General features: G+C 43.1%; 1 protein-coding gene and 1 pseudogene across 1 annotated transcript; both read right to left on the reverse strand.

Moving 5' to 3' along the window:
- Positions 1-5,727: 5,727 nt before the first annotated feature.
- Positions 5,728-6,785, reverse strand: LOC149980895 (uncharacterized; annotated as a pseudogene).
- A 5,646-nt stretch (positions 6,786-12,431) lies between these two features.
- On the reverse strand, positions 12,432-15,946 carry LOC110531924 (N-acyl-aromatic-L-amino acid amidohydrolase (carboxylate-forming) B). The gene is made up of 8 exons (XM_021615412.3): positions 15,744-15,946; positions 15,485-15,564; positions 14,910-15,148; positions 14,431-14,626; positions 13,907-14,000; positions 13,334-13,441; positions 13,054-13,166; positions 12,432-12,888 (listed from the first exon to the last, which is right to left on the reverse strand). The coding sequence occupies exons 3-8, from the start codon at positions 15,146-15,148 to the stop codon at positions 12,553-12,555; spliced, it is 1,086 nt and encodes a 361-aa protein (XP_021471087.1). The 5' UTR covers positions 15,485-15,564; positions 15,744-15,946; the 3' UTR covers positions 12,432-12,552.
- Positions 15,947-16,048: the final 102 nt, after the last annotated feature.

Consider the following 16,048-nt stretch of genomic DNA (forward strand, 5'->3'; position numbering starts at 1 on the left):
TGTAAAAATCCAAATAACTTCACATATCGTCATTGTAAAGGGTTTAATCACCGTTTCCCATGCTTGTTCAATGAACCATAAACAATTAATGAACATGCACCTGTGGAACGGTCGTTAAGACACTAAGAGCTTATAGACGGTAGGCAATTAAGGTCACAGTTATAAAAACTTAGGACACTAAAGAGGTTATTCTACTGACTCAGGGTTCCTGCTCATCTGTGTGAACGTGCCTTAGGCATGCTGCAAGGAGGCATGAGGACTGCAGATGTGGCCAGGGCAATAAATTGCAATGTCTGTACTTTGAGATGCCTAAGACGGCGCTACAGGTAGACAGGATGGACAGGATGGACAGCTGATCGTCCTCGCAGTGGCAGACTACGTGTAACAACACCTGCATAGGATTGGTACATCCGAACATCACACCTGCGGGATAAGTACAGGATGGCAACAACAGCTGCCCGAGTTACACCAGGAACGCACAATCCCACCATCAATGCTCAGACTGTCCACAATAGGCTGAGAGAGCCTGGACTGAGGGCTTGTAGGCCTGTTGTAAGGCACGTCCTCACCAGACATCCCCGGCAACAACGTCGCCTATAGGCACAAACCCACCGTCGCTGGACCTGACAGGACTGGCAAAAAGTGCTCTTCCCTGATGCAGTTTTGTCTCACCAGGGGTGATGATCGGATTGACGTTTATCGTCAAAGGAATGAGCTTTACACCAAAGGCCTGTACTCTGGAGCGGGATCGATTTGGAGGTGGAGGGTACGTCATGGTCTGGGGCAGTGTGCCATACTGCTCGTTCTGTGTGTGATTTCCTGCAAGACAGTAATGTCAGAGTTCTGCCATGGCCAGCGACGAGCCCGGATCTCAATCCCATTGAGCACGTCCGGGACCTGTTGGATCGGAGGGTGAGGGCTAGGGCCATTCCCCCCAGAAATGTCCGGGAACTTGAACTTGCCGGGAACTTGCCTTGGTGGAAGAGTGGGGTGATTCAGTCCATGAGGAGATGCACTGCAGTATATAATGCAGCTGGTGACCACACCAGATACTGACTGTGGCTTTTGATTTTGATTTTGTTCAGGGACACATTATTCCATTTCTGTTAGTCACATGTCTGTGAAACTTGAGTTCATGCCACAGTTGAATCTTATGTTCATACAAATATTTACACAAGTTTGCTGAAAATAAACGCAGTTGACAGTGAGGATGTTTCTTTATTTGTTTTGACCATGACAGTTTACAATATAGCCATGGTCTATTTCTGAGTGACAGAGTTCATTACACCCCTTTGGGAAATTATATTTTCTTTAGATGCCATCCACCATAGCCTTACGGATTTATTATAAATGTCAGGATGCAGGATGTTTCTTTTTTTGGTAAAAAAATATATATTATTTGCCCATTCTTACTTGGCTGCAGCACTTGTTGATTGTTTTCAATATCAGGACAGAAATCATGTTCTTCATACTGTACTTATGTTGAAAAGCCAGGTCTAGGAAATCTCTTGGAAGCGGTTAGAGAGGATGATCCCCACTACAATCACAGCAAACCATAGAATCAAACAATATATCTAACATCACTCCGAATATTGGTTTGTCATCACTCACAATGTCATTGGCTCTATACATAGCAAGTTACATAATATCGTTGTGAGCCTCTTACAGAATCCTGGAGTTGGTACTACCTGGCACTGTGTTATACATCCTCACATAAAACATGATAGCCCTGGCCTATTTCTTCCCGATGATAGCTTTTTGGCTTTAAGTTGTATAATATATGATGATGGGATGATTACGATACCAACAAGGCAACTTTAATTGAAATACGCAAACAGACCATAGACTAAAAATTATGGACAAAGCCATCGATGACATCACCCCCATTGCTTCCTATGGGAAAGTTCAGTGGCGCATTTGAAGACCAGGAAGTGCCGTTGATGCATGTCGCCCATTGAATTATTAATGTTGTTATTCATTCGTTTTGGGTAAGAGAAGATATGTCCAACACAAGCCATGAAAAGCTTACCTTGATAAATGAATGTAAGCATTTTCATTTTTGTATGTATTGTTGTGATTGCGTAGACAGACAATTCAAAAATCTTCATGAACAATTACAGTTGAAGTCAGAAGTTACACCTTAGCCAACTACATTTAAACTCAGTTTTTCACAATTCCTGACATTTAATCCTAGTAAAAATTCCCTTTCATAGGTCAGTTAGGATCACCACTTTATTTAAAAAATGTGAAATGTCAGAATAATAGTAGAGAGAATGATTTATTTCAGCTTTGATTTATTTCATCACATTCCCAGTGGGTCAGAAGTTTACATGCACTCAATTAGTATTTGGTAGCATTGCCTTAAATTGTTTAACTTGGGTCAAACGTTTCGGGTAGCCTTTCACAAGCTTCCCACAATAAGTTGCGTGAATTTTAGCCCATTCCTCCTGACAGAGCTGGTGTAACTGAGTCAGGTTTGTAGGCCTCCTTGCTCGCACACGCTTTTTCAGTTCTGCCCACAAATCTTCTATAGGATTAAGATCTGGGCTTTGTGATGGCCACTCCAATACCTTGACTTTGTTGTCCTTAAGCCACAATTTTGCTACAACTTTGGAAGTATGCTTGGGGTCATTGTCCATTTGGAAGAACCATTTGCGACCAAGCTTTAACTTTAAAGACTGATGTCTTGAGATGTTGCTTCAATATATCTACATATTTTCCTGCCCTTATGATGCCATCTATTTTGTGAAGTACACCAGTCTCTCCTGCAGCAAAGCACCCGAAGCACATGATGCTGCCACCCCCGTGCTTCACGGTTGGGATGGTGTTCTTCGGCTTGCAAGCCTCCCCCTTTTTCCTTCAAACATAGCGATAGTCATTTTGGCCAAACAGTTATATTTTTGTTTCATCAGACCAGAGGACATTTCTCCAAAAAGTACAATATTTGTCCCCATGTGCAGTTGCAAACCGTAGTTTGGCATTTTTTATGGCGGTTTTGGAGCAGCGGCTTCTTCCTTGCTGAGTGGCCTTTCAGGTTATGTCGATATAGGACTCGTTTTACTATGGATATAGATACTTTTGGACCTGTTTCTTCCAGCATCTTCACAAGGTCCTTTGCTGTTGTTCTGGGATTGATTTGCACTTTTCGCACCAAAGTACGTTCATCTTTAGGGGACAGAATGCGTCTCCTTCCTGAGCAGTATGACGGCTGCGTGGTCCCATGGTGTTTATACTTGCATATTACTGTTTGTACAGATAAACGTGGTACCTTCAGGTGCTTGGAAATTGCTCCCAAGGATGAACCAGACTTGTGTAGGTCTACAAAAAAATGTTTGGTCTTGTCTGATTTATTTTGATTTTCCCAAGCAAAGAGCCACTGAGATTGAAGGTAGGCCTTGAAATACATTCACAGGTACACCTCCAATTGACTCAAATGATGTCAGTTAGCCTAACAGAATCTTCTAAAGCCATGACATCATTTTCTGGAATTTTCCAAGATGTTTAAAGGCACAGTCAACTTAGTGTATGTGAACTTCTGACTCACTGGAATTCTGATACAGTGAATTATAAGGGAAATAATCTGTCTGTAAACAATTGTTGGAAAAATGACTTGTGTCGTGCACAAAGTAGATGTCCTAACCAACTTGCCAAAACTATGGTTTGTTAACAAGAAATTTGTGGTTGAAAAACTAGTTTTAATGACTCCAACCTAAGTGTATGTAAACTTCCGACTTCAACTGTACTTTTCATATCGCTAGAGGTGGTTGCGCGTGATTTCTACTCCCCAACTGGTAGTGGCACAGTCTTGTAAGAATATTTTAAACACAACATAGAGGACTAGATTTCAATAGGAAATTAATGATCAATGGAAATGTTGTTTTTCATGTCAACATCTGTTTAGAATCTGTGTGGGGGTTTCAGTCCTGGACTCATAGCTACATGTGGCAAGTTCTCATTGGCCAACCACAGGCTAGGGTTGGGTTATAAATTACATCCTGTCGCTTGTTCTGTGGAGAATCATTGAGGACAGGGAAGAATGAACATTGACCATCTACTTCCCAGCATGACAACTATGTTTTGTTCTCTTTGAAGAAACCTATTTTTCTTCCACTGAATAACATCAACTGCTAACAGTCTGGGTAGTGTGTGCAGGTTTTAAAAGTGAAAAGCGCTGGAGATGGGGGTGTGAGCAAGTGGGTCTGGGCAGGGTGATGTTGTGGATGTTTGCGTGTGTCTGTATGTTTGCATATGCGTATTGTTAAAAAAACATTGTTACTAAAATCTTACAAAAAAAAGTAAAGCATGTTGTTCAATATCAACATAAACCAGCCTATTATCTCTGAAGTTCTTTCATTTGTTGGTGATGGATACTTTAACTGTATGTTTAGGCTACTGTTAAAGCGCTCACATAGGCTACTTCTCTGCCAGAGCACAAGATAACTAGTCCTACCGGTAAGTGTGGTCTAAGCGATTCCCTTTTAATATCATGTGACCTCCCTACATTGCTTTTATTGATGGAAAACCATTGTTTACCTCTTGTGTCTTACATATTTAATTCAACATTTCATACTAGCTCGCAATCAAGGATGGCTGTGTATTCCCTCCAGCAGTGGTCAAATATAAATCTTTGACTATGTAGCCTTGTGACGCTATCCTACTGGACTGTGTGCTGGTCCCAACTTAAACTGTTGGAATCTCGTTATCTTCCTGCAGAAAGCAGTATAGAGTCACTCCTTCAGGTCTTGAGACAATACTGCCATCTGCAGGATTATAATGACACCCTGTAGGTCACGCCCAGTGCACTGATGGAATAAACTACCAAAAAGGATTAACCCATTCCTGTTTACTGTACTAATAGCATATAGTAAGATATCACATTCAAACTGATCCCAAACACACAAAGTAAATAGCCGCTGGTGTTATAGAGTCCAGGGAAAGTGGTGGTGTGCTGTGGCGGTGTGCTGTACGTACGCTGTATGTTCTAATGAGGTATTTTAGACCAAAAGCTTAACAAATAAACTTAAACAGCCATTGATTCTGTGTGCACTAGCCTCTTTCAAATCACATCTTATCAAATTGCTGAGATACAGCGTTGTAAAATAGCTGTGACATGATAATAACATGAGATTAGAGTATTAGCCTACATCAAATTACAGCCACATGGTTTGCTTGTTAAAACTGCCTTGACAACAGACAATAGCAAAAACTCACCTTTATTAAAGTGTCAGAATATAAATCTCTCCGTCCAAGAACATCCAATGCAACACCAATGGAATTACCTCTGTTAATGAACTGTTTGAGACTGCAATGACAACAGACACTAGCAAAAACACAACTTTACAAAAGTGTTGGAACAAACATGTCTTTACATCCTTGCATACATTTACGAAGAAGAATGTCCACTGCACATAGAGGTTGTTAATAAATTATTTTAAAAAAGTGAGTACCTCCTAACTACACTGGCATATTCAGACACACAATCTTTCAACATTGACAGTGCTCGAAACCTGGATTTTAATAGTTTGTCCTAATGTAGCCTCCATCAATGTAACTTAACATTTGGTTAATGTGCATTCATATAGGAAGAATAAGAGTGCCAGTTAGCTAAATTATCAAAATGTTAGCATAAAATCACACCAAAAAGGAAATAGTCTACATGTAGGATCTGTTGCTATGCCTGTGGGAGACAATGTCAACTATAGAATGTTTAGTGCCAGGCATTGTCCATCAAGGACATTGCAGAACTCCACGGCGGAACGCTGTGTAGTTTATATAGGTACTTGGCACTTGCAGGAGTGGCCCACAGATATGGGCCACAGGGCGTCTTTGAAGTCCCTTCAGGTCTGTGAATTCAACTTGTTGAATGACAAAATGCAACATATTTGTCATCCTCTCACTGTCCAGTGATTTGACCAACAACTTCCTAAACTGCATTAAGTGATTTTGAGCTGCATCTTTTACGTTGGCAGAGAGTAAGTCGACCATGTTCTTGTTGTTGGGCTTTTTCACTGCATACATGTGTTTTATGTCAGCTACACTTGGTAGAGCGGTCTTCATGGTGGGTCGAGCTGTGGTGGCCACGTCCAAAGCATACTTGGGTTCTTGGATCAGCTGCTTAAGCACCACCTAGACTATGGCTTATTTCATGTTTCACTCAGTTGGGATGGAATGGCTGCCCATTCTCGAAAGAACATCTAGCTGTTAATCTTCGTCACACATAGCAGCAGAAAAGGTGTCTCTCTCAAATTGAGTGATGCACCAATTGAAAAAAAACATTAAGGTTTTGAAAGCCATAACAACTCAAGAGGTGTATTGTTACGTTTCAGTTTGTATGATTGTATGTTGGGATGAAAGGATGTAATGGGGGGACTCCATCATTATCTCTGGGGTTAAATGAGCTTCTCTGTGTATGAGAGCTACCATGAAGGACAAAGAAAGATTAATGGGGAAGTAGCTGACTTCAAGGAATCCTTTGACTAGTATGCAGCCAACAGCTTCCCACTGCTCACGTCCATAGTCAGGACACAGCAATGGAACTTTATCTATCTAGCCTTCTGAACAGTTTTGAAAAAATGTTTCCCAGAAGGCTGCAAATATGCATCTCTGGTGATTCCTGATGTATCCACTCCGCTCTCGTCAATAAACCTCACCGCTAGAAGACTGTTCACTAGGTTTGGATTTTGGAATTCATGAAGTTTGTCTTTCAGTATGTTGACCATTTGTAATTTCAGAACAAGGGTTTCAGGTTGTTTCTCTTTAACACTCTGGGATGGAGGCTTTCCCATAGTGTGGCGTACAGCAGGTCAGCCACCAGGGGGAGACTTGTCAATGCCTGGTGACAGATGGAGTCCTACATCATGAGGCGATGGCTCCCTCTGCTAGACGTGCCAGGTCTCGACGGGCTCTTCGGCCAGGACTAATTGGTGCTGATTGTGGTTGGTGAGTAATCAAGGGCTGATTGCTCACCATCTGGACGAGTCCCATAAAGCTTCCAGAAGGGCAGCACACGGGAGAAGTGACTGGGGGAAGGAAGGTTACTCCTGTATAGTTGGGCACAGTCCCAGAGATAAAAGGAGAGAGCTCAGTTTTTGTTCCCCACAGGACCCAGAGCCCAGAAGACGGTCTCCCGGAGAGGGTCTCATAGGGGAGACCTATTCTTTTCTTTTTGTTTGTTATTTAAATAAACACCCTTGAAACTGAGCTAATCCTACTCTGTCCGTGTCTGATCTGTGTAAACGTTTTGAGAAAACCAACCTGGTATGAAAAAATAGTTTCCATTTCTGACTCTTCACTCTAATTTCTGGAGACATGAGTGATTGCACAGGTACTGAGTCTTGGTCCCGCGCTAGTGAGTACCTGGGAATGTCTGGAGGAGAATTGTTACTTGTGTTAACAGTTGCTTTGGAGGCTCAGACACAAGAGGCATGTGGCAGGGTCTACAGTCAATCACGGACTACAGGAAGAAATCCAGCCCAGTCACGGACCAGGATGTCTTGCTCCCAGGCAGACTAAATTACTTTTTTGCCCGCTTTGAGGACAATACAGTGCCACTGACACGGCCTGCAACGAAAACATGCGGTCTCTCCTTCACTGCAGCCGAGGTGAGTAAGACATTTAAACGTGTTAACCCTCGCAAGGCTGCAGGCCCAGACGGCATCCCCAGCCGCGCCCTCAGAGCATGCGCAGACCAGCTGGCCGGTGTGTTTACGGACATATTCAATCAATCCCTATACCAGTCTGCTGTTCCCACATGCTTCAAGAGGGCCACCATTGTTCCTGTTCCCAAGAAAGCTAAGGTAACTGAGCTAAACGACTACCGCCCCGTAGCACTCACATCCGTCATCATGAAGTGCTTTGAGAGACTAGTCAAGGACCATATCACCTCCACCCTACCTGACACCCTAGACCCACTCCAATTTGCTTACCGCCCAAATAGGTCCACAGACGATGCAATCTCAACCACACTGCACACTGCCCTAACCCATCTGGACAAGAGGAATACCTATGTGAGAATGCTGTTCATCGACTACAGCTCGGCATTCAACACCATAGTACCCTCCAAGCTCGTCATCAAGCTCGAGACCCTGGGTCTCGACCCCGCCCTGTGCAACTGGGTACTGGACTTCCTGACGGGCCGCCCCCAGGTGGTGAGGGTAGGCAACAACATCTCCTCCCCGCTGATCCTCAACACTGGGGCCCCACAAGGGTGCGTTCTGAGCCCTCTCCTGTACTCCCTGTTCACCCACGACTGCGTGGCCACGCACGCCTCCAACTCAATCATCAAGTTTGCGGACGACACAACAGTGGTAGGCTTGATTACCAACAACGACGAGACGGCCTACAGGGAGGAGGTGAGGGCCCTCGGAGTGTGGTGTCAGGAAAATAACCTCACACTCAACGTCAACAAAACTAAGGAGATGATTGTGGACTTCAGGAAACAGCAGAGGGAACACCCCCCTATCCACATCGATGGAACAGTAGTGGAGAGGGTAGCAAGTTTTAAGTTCCTCGGCATACACATCACAGACAAACTGAATTGGTCCACTCACACAGACAGCATCGTGAAGAAGGCGCAGCAGCGCCTCTTCAACCTCAGGAGGCTGAAGAAATTCGGCTTGTCACCAAAAGCACTCACAAACTTCTACAGATGCACAATCGAGAGCATCCTGGCGGGCTGTATCACCGCCTGGTATGGCAACTGCACCGCCCTCAACCGTAAGGCTCTCCAGAGGGTAGTGAGGTCTGCACAACGCATCACCGGGGGCAAACTACCTGCCCTCCAGGACACCTACACCACCCGATGTCACAGGAAGGCCATAAAGATCATCAAGGACATCAACCACCCGAGCCAATGCCTCTTCACCCCGCTATCATCCAGAAGGCGAGGTCAGTACAGGTGCATCAAAGCTGGGACCGAGAGACTGAAAAACAGCTTCTATCTCAAGGCCATCAGACTGTTAAACAGCCACCACTAACACTGAGTGGCTGCTGCCAACACACTGACACTGACTCAACTCCAGCCACTTTAATAATGGGAATTGATGGGAAATGATGTAAATATATCACTAGCCACTTTAAACAATGCTACCTTATATAATGTTACTTACCCTACATTATTCATCTCATATGCATACGTATATACTGTACTCTATATCATCGACTGTATCCTTATGTAATACATGTATCACTAGCCACTTTAAACTATGCCACTTTGTTTACATACTCATCTCATTTGTACATACTGTACTCGATACCATCTACTGTATCTTGCCTATGTTGCTCTGTACCATCACTCATTCATATATCCTTATGTACATATTCTTTATCCCCTTACACTGTGTACAAGACAGTCGTTTTGGAATTGTTAGTTAGATTACTTGTTATTACTGCATTGTCGGAACTAGAAGCACAAGCATTTCGCTACACTCGCATTAACATCTGCTAACCATGTGTATGTGACAAATAAAATTTGATTTGATTTGAAGGTCCTTTGCTGTAGTTCTAGGATTGATTTGCACTTTTCTCACCAAAGTATGTTCATCTCTAGGAGACAGAACGCGTCTCCTTCCTGAGCTGTATGACGGCTGCGTGGTCCTATGGTGTACTATTGTTTGTACAGATGAACGTGGTACCTTCAGGCCTTTGGAAATTGCTCCCAAGGATGAACCAGACTTGTGGAGGTCTACAATTTATTTTCTGAGGTCTTGGCTGATTTCTTTTGATTTTCCCAGGATGTCAAGCAAAGAGGCACTGAGTTTGAAGGTAGGCCTTGAAATACATCCACAGGTACACCTCCAGTTGACTAAAATGATGTCAATTAGCCAATCAGAAGCTTCTAAAGCATGACATATTTTTCTGGAATTTTCCAAGCTGTTTAAAGGCATGGCCTACTTAGTGTATGTAAACTTCTGACCCACTGGAATTGTGATACAGTGAAATAAGTGAAATAATCTGTCTGGGAACAATTGTTGAAAAAATTACTTGTGTCATGCACAAAGTAGATGTCCTAACCAACTTGCCAAAACTATATATATATACATTTTGTTAGGTTACAGCCTTATTCTAAAATTGATTAAATAATTTTTTCCCCTCATCAATCTACACACAATACTCCATAATGACAAAGCAAAACGTTTTTTACAAATGTTTGCTAATTTATTAAAATAAAAATAAAAAACTGAAATATTGCATTTACATATGTATTCAGACCCTTTACTCAGTACTTTATAGAAGCAACTGTGGCAGCGATTACAGCCTTGAATCTTCCACAAGTTTGGCACACCTGTATTTGGGGAGTTTCTCCCATTCTTCTCTGCAGAACCTCTCAAGCTCTGTCAGGTTGGATGGGGAGCATCACTGCACAGCTATTTTCAGGTCTCTCCACAGATGTTCGATCGGGGTCAAGTCCGGGCTCTGGCTGGGCCACTCAAGGACATTCAGAGACTTGTCATGCATTGTCAGTGCTGTGTGCTTAGGGTCATTGTCCTGTTTGAAGGTGAAGCTTCACCCCATGAGCAGGTTTTCATCAAGGATCTCTCTGTACTTTGCTCCGTTCATCTTTCCTTCGATCCTGACTAGTCTTCCAGTCACTGCAGCTGAAAACATCCACACAGCATGATTCTGCCACCACCATTCTTCACTGTAGGAATGGTGCCAAGTTTCCTCCATACGTGACACTTGACATTCAGGCCAAAGAGTTCAATCTTGGTATACGGGTGTCGTCGTCAGATGAAGAGGAGTGTTCATGACTTTTTATTTAAACTGAACACTAAACAAAATAACAAAGTGAATAACTGAAACTGAAACAGTTCTGTTATTCTCAAGAAGGTGTTTAGCTTGTCCGGGAGCAAGACGTCGGTGTCCACGACGTGGCTGGTTTTCCCTTTGTAATCCACGATTGTCTGGAGTCCCTGCCACATATGTCTCGTGTCTGAGCCATTGAATTGCGACTCCACTTTTACTATGTACTGTTTGATTGCCTTACGGAGGGCATAACTGCACTATTTGTATTCAACCGTATTCCCAGTCAATTTGCCGTGGTTAAGTGTGGTGGTTTGCCTTTTCAGTTTTGTACAAATGCTGCCATCTATCCACGGTTTTTGTTTTGGGTGGGTTTAGATAGTCATGTTGTGAACAACATCCCCTATACACTTCCTAATGAACTTAGTCACTGTGTCAGTGTATATGTCAATGTTATTCTTAGAGGCAACCTGGAACATATTCCAGTCCGCGTGATCAAAATAATCTTGAACGGATTCCGATTGGTTAGACCAGCATTGAATAGACCTTTGCACAGGTACTTCCTGTTTGAATTTCTGCCTGTAGAAAGGGATGAGCAAGAATGGAGTTGTGATCTGATTTGCCAAACGGGGAGCGGGGGAGGACCTTGTAGCCATCCTGGAGTTTTTGAAGTGTGAGTACTACAGGCGAAGTGTTGATAGAACTTCAGTAGCGTTTTTCTTGTTAAATGCGGCCTCAGGATATATGGTTTCTGGTTTACACAACGTCCAGTGTAGTTCCTGGACGGCCGTTGTGCTATCGGCTTGAGGGGGAATACACACGGCTGTGACTGTAACCCGAAGAGAATTCTCCTGGGAGTTAATGCAGTCGGCATTTGATTGTGAGGTATTCTAGGTCAGGTGAACAAAAGGACTTGAGTTCCAGTACGCCACACCATGAGTAGTTAATCATAAAACATACACCTCTGCCTTTCTTCTTCCTGGAGAGTTCTTTATTCCTGCCTGCGTGATGTACTGAGAACCCAGCTGGCTGTATGGACGGGGGCAGTATATCCGGAGAGCGCCATGAATCAGTGGAACAGAGTATGTTTCAGTCCCTGATGTCTCTCAGGAAGGAGGTCCTCCCCCTGAGCTCGTCTACTATATTGTCCAGGGACTGAACTTTAGCAAGTAATATACTCGGAAGCAGTGGATGATGTGCACACCTCCTGAGCAGGATTAGAAGTCCACTCCATCCACTCAGAGCTGCCATGTCTATTGGTGCCAAGACCATGATGCTGTTGACCTAAACAAGGGCCCCAGGACCAGTGTAAGCAATATTGCCCCATAGCATCAAAGATTCACCACCATATTTTTCAGTAGGTATAGGGTTATTTTCTGCTTATGAATTCTCATTACGATAACAAACCCACCACTGGTGTCTGGCCAAAGAATTATATTTTCATGTCAGTGGGGTTAATTGGCCTCCAGACTTGAAATCCGTTGAAAACCTGTGGCTTGAATTGAAAACGGCAGTCCATAAGCGCAGAGGAAGGATATCAAGGATCTGGAAGGAGTCTGTATGGAGGAATAGTATAAGATCCCTCCCAATGTGTTCTCCAACTCATAAAACATTTTAGAAAAAGGCTCAGTGCTGTTTTCCTCACAAGGTGAGGTGTGTGTGTGTGTGTAAGCATTTATCAGCAAATGCTGTCATTTCAATGAAGGATTTTTATTATTATTTGAAGTTCATAACATTTGATCAACGTGTCTCATTTTACATAACTTTTTTTTTTTAAATCCACAATTCATATCAAGAACTTGAAATTAGCTCTCAGTTGTGTTGTCCATTTAGTGAATCACTCTCCTCTCCATATTCCATTAGCTTCTGATAGCCTTCCCCCTCCATTTCCCCTTTAATTGTTTCTTCCTCCTCCATTTCATCTGCTGAACTTTTCCTCTTTCCCTGTTCTCCTTCTCTCTCCGATCGGATGGATGGTATCCCGACACTCCTCTGTCTTGCAAGGGAGAGAGCTATGCCCTTCTCATAGTACGCACATTCGTTAATGAAGAATGGATAGAGTGGCTCAGTCCCTTTGTACTTTAGTGTCTCTCCAGAGAAAGTCTGGAACACAGGGTCATTGGGTCGGAGGAGGCAGAAGTCCCGATCCTGAGAGAGAGGGGGGAGAGAGAGACAGAGGAGTTAAAGAGTGGAGGAGTGTGGGTATACCAAATCCTGACCCAGAGATTGCTTTGCTGTTACTTAGCAAGGAACTATTGTGCATCCCATACTGAGTGAGTGTCCAGTTGTTAAAGTTTCATGGGCATTGTATACCTGGAGTTGAGGATGAATGGCGGCTGTAATACCGTGGGTCTCAAAGTCTCTTGGGTAGTCCACATTTTTCACCATGGTGTACACATCCACTTTTCCTCCTTCAAATTGGGTACCTGTGAAAGAGAGAGACAGCGAGAGGGGGAGATAAAGAGGGGAAGAGAAAGCTCTGTGGGATGAATCTGAATGAGGGGTTACAATTCAAGCATGTGGGACAGTGAACTATTTCAATCTGAAAGCAGCGCTGAATTGAATGTTGGAAAGGATTCTGTAGGCCATGTACCTGAGTTAAAGAGGTGGACCCATTCTAGCATGTGCTGGACCCCTTCTTGCATTGTGGATAAAATATTGGACCTGACTACTCCATGGGCCTGAGGACCAATCTCAATCGCTGCAGAGGAAAAAAGACACATTTACATGAATTGCATTTCAAATACACATATGATATAGTCTGATTCCAATACATTGTACGCAATTATAACATGTATTGCAACATTAGTTTTACAATTCCTGCCTTAATCTTTCTCTGGAGAGACACAAACAAATATATATCAAGGGTAGCACAATAAAGTCAGTCACGGGATAAAGTCATCACAATGGAAATACGTGACTGACTTTATTGTGCTATCCTTGATATATATGTGTTTATGTACAGTATGTACTGGCTGTATATGTGTTTTTTAAATTGTCAAAACAAACTCAATCAACTAAGCACAGTTAAAAATGGAAAAGAAGGTTCCATTTTAAAAGCATGAACAAAATCTAAATGCAGAGAGATGTGCATCATCAGACTACCATGGCAAAAAAACTGAAAAATGTACTGGTACTAAAGAAGCCCACCTCCCTACTTACTCACCAAAGCCATGTTTGCCTACAGAATCGAGGGAATATGCTTCATTGAGGGGAAGGTCAAAGTGAATGAACCTCACAGGTATGTCAGACATTTGTCTCTGGAAAACAAAATCAATTGTCAATACCCCAGTGGTAACCTGACAAAAATCATCTCAAGATAACGTGGGTAAGATCATAGAATCGCAGATCTTTTTTTCCACCATGATTGTGTGTATCCTCAAAATAGATCTGGTTCAAAGTTCTTAGCATAATTTAGGCTACTATTCAAAGATCATTCAGAATTGTTAGAAGCAGACTAGTTAAGGCCAACCTCATTTTCTACCCTATTGAGTTCCTAAATTAAAATAAATTATTAAAATATTTATTTATAAAAAAATATTAAAAAACATTGTATACCTCGTTAACTTTCATTCATCCATATTGATCTTTAAGAATATAACTATCCCATATTTTCAATCAGTGCAGATCTACTCTAATGAGAAAATGCATCCAAAATAATGAGTCTCTGTGAGGATTGTTTTCTCTTGCCTGCAGGTATCTGTAGATGTGAAGAGAGATCCAGTCACAGTCTGAGTAGGCGATGAGGCACAGGCCCATGTTAGCGGTTGTGTTGTGGAGGTCACACACCAGGTCCATGGCCTCTGGACTACCTTTAGGACCTAGCAGGGTGTTCAGCTCCTGGGACCGGACTATCTCATAGGGGGTTTTGTCTGTCACAGGCCCACTAAGAGGGAGAGAGAGAAGGATGAATGGATGGTCATTACCATCAATACTAATACAACTTTTGTCTCCAACCTCATCATCATGCTCTTTATCCCGCTCATTCTCATCATCTCCTTCCTCACTTTCACCATTACCAACATAAGACCATCATCATGATCAACAACATTATACCTTTTGACATAAATGTCATCACCGTCATGTCTCTTTTCTACATTACTCAATCACTATCATCACCACCATACCTTCTCCCTTATACTTTATCATCATAATCATCATCATCAGACCTAAGGGTGGCATGGGTGAAGCAGCGGTTCAGATCTGTCTCTGTGTATCTCCGACACTGCTGGACAGCACGCGGGTTGGACATCACGGTCACCACGGAGATGTGGTCTTCTTCTTCCACCTTCCTCTTCCTCTTCAGCCGCTCTCTCACCAGGTACACTCCTGACAGCTCATTGCCATGGGTACCACCACACAGTGCAACGCGGGACACAGTCGGCAACACCACCTCCCTTCCTTCCATCTATGGGATGGCAATCCGAGTTACAGTATAACAGTAAAATGTAATTTTAACAGTATCACACACGTAGAAATGTCACCTGTACTAGCATTGTTTCTTGATATAGTAGCTCACTAGCTTAGCGTTAACAGTATGACGAGTTTAAAAAAAAAACTTGGTTGCCTTGACGCATATTGTACCCACACCCCATAGTGACTTCTAGTTCTGTCATTCCCAGCTCTCATCCATTCTCTACTTGGAGGTATGAAAGACTTCCGGTTGCTGACAGAGCAGGTAAACAATACCAGCAAACACCATTGCTGCAGTAATCCATAAGAAATCATGTTGTCAAATTCTTACCTTGGCTTCCTTTCCTGGTCTGCAGCAAGGTGTACGGCCACCTCAAGCTCACCGTGAACGTTTAACCTATGAACTTTCACCTATAACAAAATCACCAAACACACTTTCACTGAATGGTTTGAAATTAACTGAATGTCTGGACCTTGATTGAGATTTACAGATATTGAAACCTTAGATGCAAGGTAAACCTGTGTTTATATTTGTCCTTCACAACGATACATTTAACTACTCTTTTTTAAAAGGATATCACAATTCTTACCCTTGCGGCTATCTTTCCCTTCCCTCTCTCCTGCAGTTCACCCTCTCCCACCCTCTCCCTGGCTTTCATGCAGTTTCACTGATTCAGCATTCTCATCCCTCCCTCTCAATAGTAATGTAGCCTGTGCCGGCCTGTATGCTGTTGTGCAACCCCCCTCCCCTTCTATGACACTCCTCTCCAGTGGACTGGCGGTACTGCACAGTGATGCAGACAGCAGTGTGTGTACTCAATGCGATGTGGAAACTCCACCCTTCCTTTCACACAGCCTCGGTCCCAACGGCTCTGTCCAGTCAGCCTGCTCCAAA

The sequence above is a fragment of the Oncorhynchus mykiss genome, chromosome 9 (assembly GCF_057628025.1).
Source record: "Oncorhynchus mykiss isolate SJ-2025 chromosome 9, ASM5762802v1, whole genome shotgun sequence".
NCBI lineage: Eukaryota > Metazoa > Chordata > Actinopteri > Salmoniformes > Salmonidae > Oncorhynchus > Oncorhynchus mykiss.